The sequence below is a fragment of the Callithrix jacchus genome, chromosome X (genome assembly GCF_049354715.1).
Source record: "Callithrix jacchus isolate 240 chromosome X, calJac240_pri, whole genome shotgun sequence".
Taxonomy (NCBI): domain Eukaryota; kingdom Metazoa; phylum Chordata; class Mammalia; order Primates; family Cebidae; genus Callithrix; species Callithrix jacchus.
The window spans coordinates 10,000,112-10,015,892 of NC_133524.1; the positions used below are offsets into that span (position 1 = coordinate 10,000,112).

At 49.1% G+C, this 15,781-nt stretch overlaps 1 protein-coding gene across 2 annotated transcripts in view; it reads left to right on the forward strand.

Annotated features, from left to right (window-relative positions):
* Positions 1-1,070: 1,070 nt before the first annotated feature.
* Positions 1,071-15,781, forward strand: part of SHROOM2 (shroom family member 2) — a 159,702-nt gene continuing 144,991 nt past the window's right edge. For both annotated transcript variants that reach the window (XM_035289205.3, XM_035289206.3), the window contains exon 1: positions 1,071-1,405. In XM_035289205.3, the coding sequence (XP_035145096.3) occupies positions 1,241-1,405 (165 nt within the window). In that variant the 5' untranslated portion in view covers positions 1,071-1,240. The remainder of the gene's footprint in view (positions 1,406-15,781) is intronic.

The window sequence follows — 15,781 nt, forward strand, 5'->3', positions numbered from 1 at the left end:
ATGCAGGTATTTTAGACCAGAGTTTCATGGAAACTGAAACCGAGCAGGAAGAGGTGGCCCACGTGTTCTGTCCGCAAACTTTCACCAATCCCAGATCACCACCTCCCCTTTTCGGGGATGCAAACGAGGGAGACTTGAAGACTGTGTCGCCCAGTCCTAGGCGTTTGGGGACAGCGTCTGGACAGAACGGCTTTCTGCGCGGCGGCTGTGGGAGGAGCGGCGGGCTGGCGCTGCGGGAGGGCCTCGCGGGAACCGGGCATGGTCCTTCTGCGCCTGCTTTCCCAGCCCCTCCAGAGGCCGGACCCGCGCCCCACCTAGGCTGCGGAGGGTGCCCTTATCGGCTCTCCAAGTCCGGAGTGTCAGTGCGCGCAAGGCCGCGCGGGACGGGCGGTCCCCTAAGCCCGGGGCCGCGGGCACAGCGCGGCGCTTCCGCTTCACCTGCGCGGCCGCCCGCGGTTCGCAGGAACAAACTGGAAGTGTCCGCGGGCCCCAAGACGGAGGAGGCCGGGGCTCCGGCCACGCCACCCCGCGCCCGCCGCCTCACCTGCAGCCCCACCTGCCCGGTACCGGCCTCCAGCCGGCAGGCGGGAGCGCCCACAGCCTCGAAGCGCCGCGGAGCGCGAGCGCCAGCGGAAGGGCCTGACTTGGCGCCGCGGCCCCCGCCCCCGCCCCCGCCCTTGTCGGCCCCGGGGCGCGCGCTCCCGGACCCCGACCCTGCCGGGCGGTGCGCGCGCCTGATCGCCGCTCCCGGCCCGGTCCCCTCCTCGGGTCGAAGGGCGAGACAACCGGAGCGCGCCCATCTCCAGCCCTCCGGCGTCCAAGCGCCCGCGTGGGCCCCCGAGCGCGCGCCTGACACAGCCCCTCACTCTTCGGACCGCGAGCTAGACCCCCTGCGCGTGCTCCCCAGCCCAGTTCTCGGCCCCGGCCCGGGCCTCGCAGCGCGAGCTCCGGAGCGCGACCGCCCCGCCCCCCCGTCGGCCCCGCCCCCTCCCTCCCTACCCCTTCCCCCTCTCCGTCCTCCTCCCTCCCCTTCCCTCCTCCTCCCTACCCCTCCCTCCCCCGCCGGCCCCGGCCCCGCCCCCGCGTCGCCCGCCCTCCGGGCTCCCTCCGCCGCCGGGCTGGCACTTTCTTTTCAATTTGCGGCGCAACTTCTGCTGTGCCGGGAGCCTCCCTCGCCATCCGACGGCCGGGACTGCCCGGAGTGCATGGGCGCGGGCCGGAGACGCTGAGCGGCCGCGCCATGGAGGGCGCCGAGCCCCGCGCGCGGCCGGAGCTCCTGGCCGAGGCCGAGACGCGGGCGGCCGACGGCGGGCGCCTGGTGGAGGTGCAGCTGAGCGGCGGCGCCCCGTGGGGCTTCACCTTGAAGGGCGGCCGCGAGCACGGCGAGCCGCTAGTCATCACCAAGGTAAGGTGGCCGGGGGGCGCGGGCGGTGACACCCCTGAGCCGGCCGCGCTCTGGGGCGCGTAGGCGTAGGGGTAGGGGCGCGGGAGGGGCAATCGGTCTCATGCCCCCGGCTCTGGCGCGCGCGTCTGCTAGGAACACCTGCGGAGCCTGTGCGTCGGGACCGGCGTGGGCATGTGGTCCAGGCGATTCGGCGCACCTCGCTGAGTTTAAATGGCTCCTGCTCGGAGTCCCCTTCCCCTTCCCCTTCCCCTCCCCCTCCCTCCTCCGGGCAGGGGCCTGGCCGGGTCCTCTGGCACTCCCCGGCCTGCCAGAGGCGGCTTGCACCTGCGGGGCTGCCCGGAGGCCAGAGGAGGAACGTGTCCCCGAGCCGTTCCCACCTGTGTTTGCCTCTCTGAGGTCCCTGGTTCGGTACCCCTTGGACCTGTGCCTCTGATAGCTACGAAACCCAGACTAGCAGCTGTTGCCAGCGCTTCTCGATTCCCTTCAGCCCATCAATGTTTACTGACTTTCGGCTTCCAGTCCGAGATCCACTGCGCACTGGATACCTGCGGAAACTTAGACAAACCTGAAAGCCTACTTCCTAAGAGCAGGACCCGAGTTCTAATAATGAGAAAGAAATTCCAGCTGTATCTCATCAGGAATGTTGTGTATGTGTGGTTTGCTTTAGAACATTGAATTTTCTTGTCTCAAAACAAAATCCATCTGGAAGCTTACCAGTCGAACCTGTATGAACTTGTAAAAGCAAACACATAAACAACAGTCCAGTCGCCCTGTGTTCTCGTTAAAAGTGTGTAGTGGTCAGTTTCTCTGGGAAGGGTTGAATCGGACCTTTCGTGTGGACGAAGTTCCTTTTAAAATGTAAAAGATTCTTGGCGACTAGAAGCGTTTGAAGGTGATTTACTAGTTTTCTCTGTCTTCCTGCCTCTCCACAGCAGGAAGAAATTAAGTGATTCCTAACCCGCCCCACTGGTAATCAGTTTGGGAAGTGGGATGGCTTTGTTGTTCAAATAGCAAATGAGACACCAACGTCTTCCATTCCGTGTTTTCTCTCGCTTTTATAATTACAAAACTGTGGAGGGATTTGGGGAAGGGCTTGTTTAGCTGTGCACTAAATTTTGGTTGAACTCAGGAAAGAGGTTGCCATTGTTATAAATTTGACTAATGTGTGATATTTTCTCACATTGGCTCTTTGGAAAGATGGTGGACAGTCATAAAGTGTGTACGCTCTGCCCAGCCACAGCGCTTTTCTTTTTTTCTTTCTTTTTTTTTTTTTTTTTGAGACAGGGTCTTGTTCTGTCATCCTCCTGAGTAGCTGGGACCACAGATGTATGCCACCATGCCTGGTTAATTATTTTTTGTAGAAACACGGAGTTTCATCATTTGCCCAGGCTGGTCTTGAACTCCTGGGCTCAAGTGATCTGCGCTCCTCTGTCTCCTAAAATGCTGGCATTACAGGCCTGAGCCACCGCACCTGGCTCAGAATGTGGATTAATCCAAGCTTTGAATATTCCTCTCCCAAAAGCTACTGAAAAGTCACTGGGGCTCATTAAAAAATACTTCTAATAGTGTCATCCCTGTCCTGTGTCCCCCTGACTCTTAGAAAACCTCGTAATTAAATAGTTCCGTATTAGAGCCTTGGAATATTGTGCAACTCACTTGGTATTGAGCAGACTCTGATTTGGGGATAGCTTGCGTTAAGGTAAAAGGACACCTTCTCTTTATGATAATGAGGGTATCATTTGAAAGCCCCATGGGGGTATGTGTCTTAGAACAAGGAGGGGTATCAAGAACAAGGCTGATTCGGTCCTGGTCTTCAGATGAAATTTTGTCAGCCTATTTTATAGATGAAACAGCTGTGGCCCAGGCAGGACAAATGGTGTGTCCTGAGGTCACAAACTGTTGAGTCCTGGCAAGGGCCCTGGGAATCAGACTCTGGCCCCGGTGCTCATGCATGCTGCTCTCCTCTAGTCAGTGCAGTCTGCTTGGGTCTGGGATCTTCTGCAATGCCATAGTGAATACCTCCGTCACTCAGGTGAGGGTTCACCAGCCTTGCCATTGGGACTTTGTGAGCTGAATCTGTCTTTGCTGTGGGGCTGCCCTGTGCTGTTGAGGATGTTCAGCAGCCTCCTTGGCCTCCACCTGCTTGATGCCACTGTCACCTGTCTTCAGGTGTGATGACAAAAATGTCTGCAGACATTGCCAGATGTCCTCCGGGGGACAAAATCAGCCTGGTTTTCAATCACTTGTGTTAGATTAACCATATATCACCTTTGCTCTTAAAGGATTTTTGCTTTTAAAACTTGTGTTTTTGAAGACACTGGCCTTTAGGATGGTGTGTTTAGAGGCCCGTGGCATTGCCAGTGTTTGCATGGAGGGCTGTTTTCCTCCCACGCGATGGCCCTGAGAATAGGCTTTATTTACATAGTCAAACTCAAACAAATACTTGCTTCATCTGCATTTTTGTAGCTGGAGAAAGGAAATTGAAGCAGAAACTCCCAAGTGCTATGTTTTATGAGCAGCCACCTCGGCTGTTCAGGATCAGGACTGACTATTCTCTGGGTCTAGTTTGAAGCTAAAGGGATACAAACTAAAGAGGAGTAGCATTCTTGGAATTTGGGGTGCATGCCTGAGACCCAGCAGAACCTCTGCTGACAGATGGCAACAGGGTTCATTACTCCTCAGTAGGTTTCTGCTGAGTTCTACCTTGACATTTTGCTACAGTTGGTGAAAAAAATGCACTCAAACCTATTTTTTCATGCTGTTGTTAGAGAAAGAGCAGGAATAGTGTCCAGGTTACAGGAATCTGCATAACGGAAGTAGAGGTGGTGGGTGTATGTGATCCTGTCGGTTTTTTGTGTGTTTCTGTTTCCATCCATTCAACCAGTGGAAGTCTTCAGTGGGGGGAGGGGAGGGGACTGCTTTCTAAAATGTCACTGGAGTGGCTTGAATTCCACAAAGCTGTTTGGGGGACTCATTAGGAAGCGTTAAATATACCAGCTGGGTGTCAGCAGCCCCCTGTGGCCTCAGGAATGTTTGTTAAGGGAGGGAAGGAATGAAGCCCAGGATCGCCTGTTCACTATTTCTTAGAGCCTGCTCCCGCCCCCACAAAGAATGCCAGAAGCCTTAGCCCGAAGCTCCAAAGAAGACATTAACTTGGGCCTGGCTTAGCCCCAAGGGCATCACCTTTGGGAATCCATTGATTTTCGGTTTGCCTTTGGGCACCAGAGCTGTCGTGTGGGACCAGACTGCTGTGATCTGCGATGCGTGGAGGTCTCCCCACCTGACCCACCCAGCCCAGGCTTCAGACCCTGAGAACATTTCTCTGGATAGGAAACCGAGCTTTGAAATATCCTTTCTGGTGTGAATGCCAAAGACGGAATCAGGGCATACTTTGGGGGGTGCGCAGCCAGGTAGCAAGTTTCCTCTGTGAAGTGTTAGCTGAGTCCTTGATTGCAGCGGCCACAGGGCTGAGACTGACTGGTGGCTGGTGATGGGCAGGAGTGGAGGCCCCAAGCCTCTGATGTACCTTCCTTAGTGGTTTGGGAAGGGGGCTCCACTTTATGGCCCATGCCAAGTCACCTCTGTGACCCGCAGACTGGGGAGATCAGAATGACCATCCTCCGGTCAGGATCAGTTCTTGTCCCATATGCCCTTATATTGGCTCCCAAGAGCCAGCCAAGCTCTTTGTGAAATATCAGTAGAGGTTTTAAAAAAGAGGGATCTGCAGAATTCAGCAGCGGGTCAGGAGCTGGTGGATCTCAACTCATGGCTGCTGGTAAATTTCTGTGCTCAGACATAGTGTGCGGTCAACATGTTCCCGAGGGAGGGCTGCTGCTTCTCCAGGCATCTGAGAACCAGTGGGAGATGGCTTGGATCTCCCCTGCCTCTGCCATCTCTGGGTGATGTCCGAGTTGTAAAGTCTTACTTTTTGATGCCAGCTACTGTGTTTTCTCCAGCTATTAGGATGGGTGTCATTATAAAGATCCATTTGTATTTAAGAATTAATAGTAAGGTTAAAAAAAAAAAGAGGTGAGCTTTCTTTTCTATGCTGAAAGACTCTTTCAGTTGGTAGACCTGCCTTGCCAACTGGCTTTCAAATCTATCTTTATTACCTTTTCCCAGCCTGTGAATTAATGTGACCCTGCTGAATTCTCATCCTTGTTCTCCAGCGACGTTTTGGGCGGGGGTGTGGAGTCAGGCAGTGAGCCTCAAGTCCTATTCCAGGGTCTGGTAGCTGGAGGCTCTGAGGCTCAGCTCTGGAAGGATGAATTCATGTCTCTCTTAGACATGAATTCAGCTTGACCCACACCTATGAATCCAGAGCTTTCTGCGATTATGAGAAGCTATAAACATAGGCTATACATCTTACTTCTGTACCAGGATGTGTTCGATGTTTATGGCTCAGTTATATTTCTTAACATGTCCTAACATTGATCTTTTGGAAGAAAAAAGAAAAAGAAAGCTAGTTTGCCTAAGAGCTAAAGGTAGAACAGTGTGATAATGAAAGGCTCAGAACAAATAGTAGCTTTCACTTTGTCCTAATGAGCTGGGGTTTCTTAATCTACCTTTGTAATTCGTGGCCAAAGAAACTGGCTTGCCACTTGGGAAGGGCTGGCTTTTCTCTTTGGAAAGCATTTCGGAGTAGTCTGTCCCCTTGCCAGAGTTGTTTTGTATCAGCATGCAAATAAACCTGGATTTGTGGCCAAGTTCTTAGTGGCACAGAGGAAAGCTGGGGCTCTGTGGAACTTTCCTTCTCGCACACAGGCTGCAGGGGAAACATTCTATACCATGATGTTAGAGTGTGCAGGCTGAATGGACTTTTTATTCAGGTTGTCTTTTACTTTCAAGCACTATAGTCAGGAGTGGGGCAATTCTTGAAGGAGAAATTCTGCAGGTTCCTGCAAGCCCTCTTCCTACACATGCAAGCCAAAAACTTTAACCCGTATGAAGGATTTTGAAAGAGTTCTGGATTGCCTGTTGCTCTTTTAGGCCTTTAAAAAAATATCAGGATCTGATACAGGGAGGGTGTGTTCTGGAGGAATTGGTGTCCTTTTTACCTTGTGTGATGTGGTACTTGGGCCATCCTGTAGTAGAGCTAGCTTGTTCTGATGATGGTGAATGTTCTGGCTTCTCTTTGGGGGAATGTGTCTTAGAAGGATAATACTATATCATTATGAAGAAAAAATTGGACAAACCTTATTTGGTTGAACCTCAGAACTAGGATGGTCTGAATTGCAAAGCAAAGGTAAGTTTTTTTCCCCAGATGAGAAGCCCTTGGGCTTTTTTTTTTTTTTTTTAATCCCCAGTGTATTAAGTTGCAGGCAGTGAGGGCTGCTTCTCTTGGATGGAGAGGGAGGAAAAACAGTGTTTTGGTTTGGCTAGGAAGGGTTGGGATTATCTTTCTTTTGGCAAGAGGTGACTTTCAGAAGATAAATTGTCAAGGTGAGCAAGAACCCAAGCAGGTAGACTCTGTGTCCTTGAAAGGCAGCACTTACTTACTCATAGAAGGGAAGGGGCAAGAGTGATAGTGTTGACGCCCCCCCCACCCCCCCCAGACAGAGTCTTGCTCTGTCGCCCACACTGGAGTGCCGTTGCATGATCTTGGCTAACTGCAACCTCCACCTCTGGGGTTCGAGCAATCCTCCTACCTCAGCCTCCCGAATAGCCAGGGATTACAGGCGCACACCACCACGCCTGGCTAATCTTTGTATTTTTAGTAGAGACAGGGTTTCACCATGTTGACCAGGCTGGTCTCTAACTCCTGACCTCAAGCGATCCACCCACCTTGGCCTCCCACAGTGCTGGGATTACAGGCGTGAGCCACTGCACCCAGCCACTAGTGTATCTTTTATGAGGTTTTATTTTATCAAAATGTCTTTTGTACAATATGAAGTATCAAGTAGTTCTTCAAGCGTGCTTATGTGCCACTGGTCATTTGACCTGACTACTGATCATTTTCCCTTCCCCAGAGACAACTATTGAAATGTCTTAGCTGATTTATTTTGGCATTTCCATCCATATCCCTAAATTATGGCTTATATTGTAAAATATTGCTGCAACTTTTGTTTATTAATTTGTTCTTGTAGGATATTATGATGTAGCCTTTTTTCCACTCTTTTTTTTGGTTTGTTTGTTTGGAGACAGAGTCTCATCCCGTCACTGAGGCTGGAGTGCAGTGGCATGATCTCTGCTCACTGCAACCTCCAACTCTGGGGTTCAAGCGATCCTCTCACCTCAGCGTCCTGAGAAGCTGGGGTTACAAGCTCAGGCCACCACACCCAGCTAATTTTTATATTTTTAGCAGAGACAGGGTTTTGCCATGATGGGCAGGTGGTCTCAAACTCCTGCCCTCATGTGATCTGTCAGCCTCAGCCTCCCAAAGTGCTGGGATTACAGGCATGAGCCACTGCACCTGGCCCTTATTTCCACTCTTTTTAAATGCCCACCTCCCTTCCCCTAACTACTCAGGCACAAATCTTGGCCCCTCACACCACTAATGGAATTATATCATAACGTTTTGTCGCGGGGCCATCCTCTGAATTGTAGGGTGTTGAGCAGCATACCTGGCCTCTTCCTTTTTTTTCGAGACAAGAGTCTTGCTCTCTTGCTCAGGCTGGAGTGCAGTGTCATGATCACAGCTCACTGTGGCCTGCACCTCCTCGGCTCAAGTGATCCTCCTACCTCAGCCTCCTGAGTAGCTGTGACTATGGGAGCATGCCATTATGCCCAGCTAAGTTTTGTATTTTTTGTAGACATGGGGTTTCACCATGTTGCTTGGGTTGATCTCAAACACATGGCCTCGAGTGATCCTCCCACCTTGGCCTCCCAAAGTGTCGAGATTACAGGCATGAACAACTGAGGTTGGCCTTTTTCCCTGGTCTTGATGCCAGTAACACTCTACCCCCTCTGAGGAGCATGGGGTTAATAATATTAAGTGTTTATTTTGGTTGCTGTTGCTATCACTGCTGAGTCTAGGGGTACATACTGTGGAGTCCTGATAAGTTAGCATCAATGAGGAAGGGACCCCCAGGGTGGGGGAGAACAATTATTTTGAGAAACTGCTAACCACAAACAACTCTATTTGCATGTAGCTTCTCCAGCATGACCCTATAAAACTTCCCTCCAGCCCCTGCCTCTTTGCAGACAGCCCCTTCTCTGCTGTGTTGCCTGTTGCTCCTTTGCAACATACTTTCTCTCTAATAAACTTGTTTTCTTTAACTCACTACTGTCTCCATAAATTCTTCTGCTGCCCGTGACTCTGGCCCCAGCCAGTGCACCTGCGACACAAGTTTCTGCAGTCATTAGGGTTCAGGAGAGTCATTAGGGTTCACTTATCCTTGATCCATCCCTCAAATCCTCCCCAGTGGTGAAATACCTCTTAATCAAACACACCGGGGGTCATCTTTTGAGATCTTCTGTCTGCAAATAGCATGATTTTTATCTTGACAGTAAATTGTTTGGGCGCAGTCTCGAGTGGAGACAGTTCTCCTCCAGCACTCTGAAGGTGCAGTCCACTCTGCTGGTGTGCAGTATTGCTGGGGGGAGATCAGACGTTTTTGTTTCTTGATCTTTTGTACTCGGTCTACTTTTTTCCCTCTCATTTGTCTTCTTCTTCTTCTTTTCTTTTTCTTTTTGAAGAGACAGGGTCTTGTTGTGTTGCTCTGGCTGGACTGCAGTGGCTATTCACAGGCACAATTATAGCCACACTGTAGCCTTGAACTCCTGTGCTTAACTGATTCTCCCAGGGTGGTCTTGAACTCCTGGGCTCAAATGATCTACCCACCATTGCCACCCAAAGGGTTGAGATTACTGATGTGAGCCACGGATCCTGGCCCAGAGTAGGGTTTTTAAAAAGTGATTTTGGTAAGTGGAAATAGTGGGAAAGGTAAAGATTCAGTATCCTTGTCACAAGACTCTACTTCTTCACTCTTTCACTCTTTGGAGTAGAAAATCTGTCGGTGTAGAGTGGGACCCACGAGTGTGGCAGAAATGCTGTCTGCTGGGGTCCTTGTTGCCGCCTCCTCTCTGACACTGTTGGGCCGTACTGCCTCCCTTGTGGTTAGCTGTAGCCACAAGACACTTCTTCCCTAGGGAGTGCAGCTGCAGCCATGTCTGCCATTTTACTTTTCCCTTTCTGGCTGCCTGGAATGAAGATGGCCCCAGGGCAGAGCTCATCAGCTTGGGTCCCTGAATGACTGCAGAGGTGCCTATGCCGTGGTCACCCTCCAAGCCAGTACCATTACCTGAGCAAGAAGTAAGCCTCTGCTGTGTTTGGGCCATTATATGTTTTTTGGATTACTTACTGTAACAGACTATTCTCACAGATGAAATGCTGGGAAAAATCAAAGTTTTCCTTTTAGCAAATATACCCAGTTTTAAGAGGTAGAATATACAAAGCTTCCTTTTCACCCATACTGGAAGGAGTGAGGGAAGCATCACCATGGGTGTCCAATTAGCATGCAGCTTATCCTCCACACTTATTATATAAAATGAGACCTCCATGCCCATTGGCTTCTTTCCACCTTAGTCTTTTCTCTGAGCTGGAAATTTAATCCCCGCCCCCATCTTGCTCTTCCTTCTCCTCCGTGGGGAGAGTTCCTTTCCTGGGAGCCCTGGAGCATTAGGGCAGGAGGCTGGGAAAATGCCCAGTCTAGATAATTAGCCCTAGGTAGGGCTGGCCGGAGGCATAGGGGGTGGGGTGGGTGGCCAGCCAGCTGTTGGGATGATTTCTGGGATTGGACCTACCTCCTGGTGGTGTTATCCTTTCTTTAACTGCCTTGGTTAAAGTGCAGTTGTTGCCTGGGGTTGGGGTGGGGGGGCTACACATTGTCATCATTAACAGAACTGCCTTCATCAGATTAATTAATTATAGTCCTGTGTGGCCTACTTTTCCCCCCTGGGTAATAACACCCAGACACATGAATTAGACCAGCAAGGAGAGGAAAGATAAAGATGAAAGCCAGATGAAAGCCAAGTAAAACTGGCCTCAGGAGGAAGGTGGAGCTGGCGGAGCAGGAGTGCTGAGGAAAGACCTTGTCTGTTTGGGTACCAGCCGCCTACAAAGAGGAGTTAGGACAGCCTGTAGAGGAAGGTGATAGGGAGAGCAGGGGTCCCTCCTTGCATTTGCAAAAGAGGTGAGTCAGATTCTTTGCCTATGGCTTGCAGATCTGAAGCTGACGAAATTCCACATCTATCTGTGTTAATTGTGCATCTGTCTGCAAATTTGTAAACACAGTGATATTTATCTCTGCTAATTGTATAATGCTTCCTATAGTGTTTTTTTCTTGTTGCACAATTAAAAGTAAAAAAATGAAAATAAAGGAAAAGATTGATCCATAGCTCAAAACATGTAATAATCTTATTTCTGAAAGTACAGCTATATTGATTTTTCCCTGTCTCTGTGGAATTCTTTTCTTTGAACCTCATAGACGTAATTTTTAATTGCTTGAAAACCCTTAAGCATTACATTGTCAACGATCTTTGGAATCAGATTAAAGGCAGTTTAATTTTGTGTATGCCACTTGAAGTTTGAAGAAATGGCCTGTTTTGTTATTGTGGAATATATTGAATTTTATAATTTAGCATTTTCTAGACAGGCATATTTTTAAGAACCCTAATTTCTGGAAAACTGAGTGTACTTTATGTTGGTCAAATATGTCAGTCTTTCAAAAACTATGTGCTTTTCTGTATGTGCAGCTTTTCTTAACGTTTTCATTATGTTTAAATGCCCTGAATCTTGAATTAAAGCTTGGAAAGAAAACATCTGGACTTGGAAAAACAGGCCTGCTGCTGCTTGAACCATATTTATTTCGTGTTGATTTAACAACAGAGCTCTCTCACACTGGTGCCATTACGGTTTGGTGTGGAGCCATTTCCATTCCCCCTCCTCATTTTTAGTGGCTCGTGTTTTGGGGACAAGTACTTAAAACGTACCACTATGCATGGTTGTGAAATCTCAATACAAAGGTAAAGTTCACATTCTCTGCTGGTTCCTGAGGATGCTCCTCTTTGTACTCTGAAGCAGAATTTGCTTTGCTTTTACAGAGAATTTAATTCTTTTTTTTTTTTTTGAGACGGAGTCTGGCTCTATCACTCAGGCTGGAGTGTGCAGTGGTGTGATCTTGGCTTACTGCAACCTCTGCCTCCCAGATTCAAGCAATTTTCACGTCTCAGCCTCCTGAGTAGCTGGGATTACAGGCGCACCACCACGCCTGGCTAATTTTTGTATTTTTAGTGAAGACGGGGTTTCGCCATGTTGGCCAGGCTGGTCTTGAACTCCTGACCTCAAGTGATCTGCCTGCCTCTGCCTTCCGAAGTGCTGGGGTTACAGTTGTGAGCCACCAAGCCTGGCCTGAGAGTTTAATTCTTAAATAACCCATGTTGTAATTGCTTCTTTGAAAAAAATGTTCAATTCATATGAAAACTCTTTATTTCCCTTTCTGTTTTTTTTATAGTGGCTTCCACTGGTCCTTTTCCTTTGCCATCTACTAGAAGGTTGGATTTTCTTGAAGGGCCTTTTATCTGTCCTCTCTCTCATCTAGGTGGTCTCATGTGCTTCCTTGAAATAACATGTTCATAGACAACTCTCTTATCTATATGTGCAGCCTCAACTTCTCTTCTTTTTTTTATTTTCAGTGACTATTTTACCAAATCACCTTCTCATTCTGAACTCTGAAATGGCCTTTGTGTGTTGTTGAGGCCCTTTAAACTCAGCACAATCCAAATGGAAATCATTCATCTTCCTTTACCTTCTCTAATTCTGGATTTCCAATGTTGACGATCAGTCTATCCCCAAATCTAGAAGTCATCCCAGATGCCTTCCTCCCGTTAACCTCCCACAGCCAATTGATTGCTAGTCTTTTGGTGCCTAAATGTGGGGTGTGTGTTGCTTTCTTCTCATGCCCAGCACCGCTGCCTCCAGTGGTTTGCTCCAGTGACTGCCTAGGCAATCACAGTAGTCTGTAACTTGCATACTGCTGCTCACCTCTTCACTCTTGAGATTTCCAGTAGTGGGTGTGCCAAAGCAGTGGTCTATTTCTCATGCTCTTTCTGGAGAGACCTCAGTAATTCCTCATGGGACACCTTAGGCATAGAAGGCTTATTTATTTTATTTTTAATTATTCTTATTATTTTGAGATGGAGTCATGCTCAGTCACCCAGGCTAGAGTGCTGGGATTACAGGCATGAGCCACCACACCTGGCCCAACTTTAATCCTTTTTTATGGAGATGGGGTCTAGGGAAGGTCTGCCGTGCCCTGGGTCACAGCCTGCAAGTGGAGGGGCTGGGTTCCCACCCATCCTGTCTGGATTCAGGAGCCTCATGAAGGTCCCTGCCTCGAGTATGTCTGAGCCTGGATGATCCCTGCGGAGGGTCACAGCCAGCCCTGTTGCCACGTCTAGGGCATAGCAGATGCTCAGTAGATGTTTGGTAGGTGCAGGAAAGCACCTACCTTTCACAAGTGCCTGTGAAAGGGCACTTGTCCTTCCTGCATTTAAGCATCAAGCCTGGTATCAGAGCTGTGGTCATTCTGCTGCTTTGTTTCAGGCATGGGAGTTTGGGGGGCAAAGGTCAGAGTGCCCCCAGGACCAAGCAGGTTGCACAGGGGGGCTGTTTCCATGAACCTGGGCTGAGGGGACGTGTTGGGAGGCCAGCAGCCCTGGGAAACAGGGACAAGCCGTAGGTGTTTCTAAGGATCGAGGCCTTGACATATTGTAAAAGACATCACAAAATCGGGTTTCCAGAGGCCTCACAGCAACAGGTTATGTCACATAGCATGGGTTGTGCTGTGGAAATAAAACCTGAGTTCAGGACTGCATGCTGCCTGCTGGTCTACACCCTAAAAAAGCTGTCCGCACCCCAACAAAAAAGTAAAGCAGAGAAATGAGATTCCTGAGATGAAAGCAATTTGCCTTTCTTTCCTGTCTTCTACACATTGCTTGTAACAAGGTGATGCTTTTCTGTGCTAAGGCGTTTCTCCCTATCTAAAGGGAGCCCTTCTGTGATCCCCCTTGAGAGCAGCCCTTCTGAGTGTCCTTTCCTGCTCCCCTGGGCTGCCAGGCTCCTGCTCCTAACTTGACTGCTTCTAAAGTCTCTTTTTAAGGTTCAATGTCAAGGGGAGGTCAGAGAGGGGTGTGGTCTGGCAGGAAAGGAGGAAGAGAGCCTGACTCGTGACCGTCCTGGCTGCCAGGCACACCTGAGCACATGGAGCCCTGAGCTATTGGCCTGGACAAGCCCAGGCCTGGCACTGCAGGGAGAACTGGTCTGTGGATTCAGTCTCTACAGCCTGACTTTCCACCCAGACTTTGCCCCTCCTGGAGCATTCCGACCTCAGTGTCTGAGGGTTTCATCCTTTAAACACAGCAGTGCTGCACCCTCTCAGATTAAAGGTGTGCTGTGCAGCCTGGAAGTTCCTTTACTTGGGGTGGTAGGAGAGGCTGGAGGAGGCCTGCCTGCGCTTAACATTTTCTTGAATTTTTTAATTATTAAAAATGGAGGCCGCGTGCTGTGGCTCACACCTGTACTCCCAGTGCTTTGGGAGGATCACTGGAGCCCAGGAGTTCAAGATCAGCCTGGGCAATATAGTGAGACCCTGTCTCTATAAAAAAAAAAAAAAAATAGCCAGGTGTGGTGGTGGATGCCTGTAGTCCCACCTACTCAGGAACCTGAGGCTGGAAGATCGCTTGAGCCAGAGAGTTGGAGGCTGCAGTGAGCTATCATAGTGCCTCTGCACTCCAGCCTAAGTGACAGAGTGAGACCCTGTCTCAAAAAATTAAAAAATAAAAAAATAAATAGAATTCATATGTCACAAAATTCACCATGTTAAAGGGTACAGTTAGTGGTATTTTTTCTGTGTATTCACCGACTTGTGCAATTGTTACTTTAATTCCAGAACATTTTTATCACCCCAAAAAAGAATCCCTGCATTCGTTAGTACTCCCTCCCGATTCCCTCCCTTCCCCCAAATCCCACCCTTGCTCTGATCTGCTTTCTCTTACTGTATTAGTCAAGGTTTTCTAGAGAGACAGAACTAATAGGATACACACACACCCACACCCACACACACACACACACACATATATACATATGAAGAGGAGTTTATTAAATATTAACTTACATGATCACAAGGTCCCACAATAGGCCATCTGCAAGCTGAGGAGCAAGGAGAGCCAGTCCAAGTCCAGAAACTGAAGAAGTTGGAGTCCGATGTTCAAGGGCAGGAAGCAGCCAGCACGGGAGAAAGATGTAGGCTGGGAGGCTAGGCCATCTAGTCTTTTCACAGTTTTCTGTCTGCTTTATATTTGCTGGCAGCTGATTCGATGGTGCCCACTAGATTAAGGGTGGGTCTGCCTTCCCCAGCCCACTGAGTCACATTTAATCTCTCTTAACAGCACCCTCACAGACACACCCAGGATCAGTACTTTGTATCCTTCACTCCAGTCATCTTGACACTCAGTATTAACCATCACAAGTCCACCTCTTGTCAACGTGAGATCATACATAATCTTCAAATAAAGACAAAAATAAGATCATAATTATGCCTAACATAATACAGCTATGCTTCATACAACTGGAAATATACCAATCCCCAACCCAAATACAATTAGATAAAGTTAACAGTACTTAAATGCTGACATGAAGTCAATAAATCTTATGTCGCATGATAAAGGAAAATAAAATAAAGATATTTTCTTAGTACAAGTATATACAAGCACAAAAGTGCTTTTACCAAAAGGAAGAGAAAATGCTCATGACAATTACGGTCCCCGTTTCTGCAGCTGGTCGTGTACTCATAGCTCGTATTGATGACTACCTTTTTCTGCTACCCATACTGTATTCCCTTTGCCTTCACCAAGCCCCTCAGCGGGTTGTGTTTTTTCCACTGGTGGAGTGATCCTTCATTCCTTCAAACCTTCATTCCTGAAGGGTCTGGGTCATTTGTAGTCCTGCCTGGATTGGGCTGTTGTAGTTTCCCCTTGACCTTAATCACAGGGCATGGTAATACTAAGAGACACCCTAATGGGTCTCCTCTATTCCATGCGTACTCTTCCCTACCTCCACTGTGGAATAGTAGACTAATTTCATCATGTTAGCCCGGGTCAGTCACCCCAGCCAACACTGTAACTCTCTTCTTAGCCTGTTGACATAAAAGTAGAAGGAGCCCAAAGTATCCAAGTGGCAATCTTAACTTCCAGTTTAATGGGATTGTTGTATGTCTCCTGGTGGCAGCATTCCTTCCTCTGGAACTAAGGCCCCTAGGCCAGCAGAACCTAGTGTCGTGGGAACAGGAAGCAAACATTTAGCTAGTGGGTCACTACGGGTGATGGTGAGTCGTGCCGCTTCCATTTCCACTCCTTGATTCCTGGACCCATGATTCC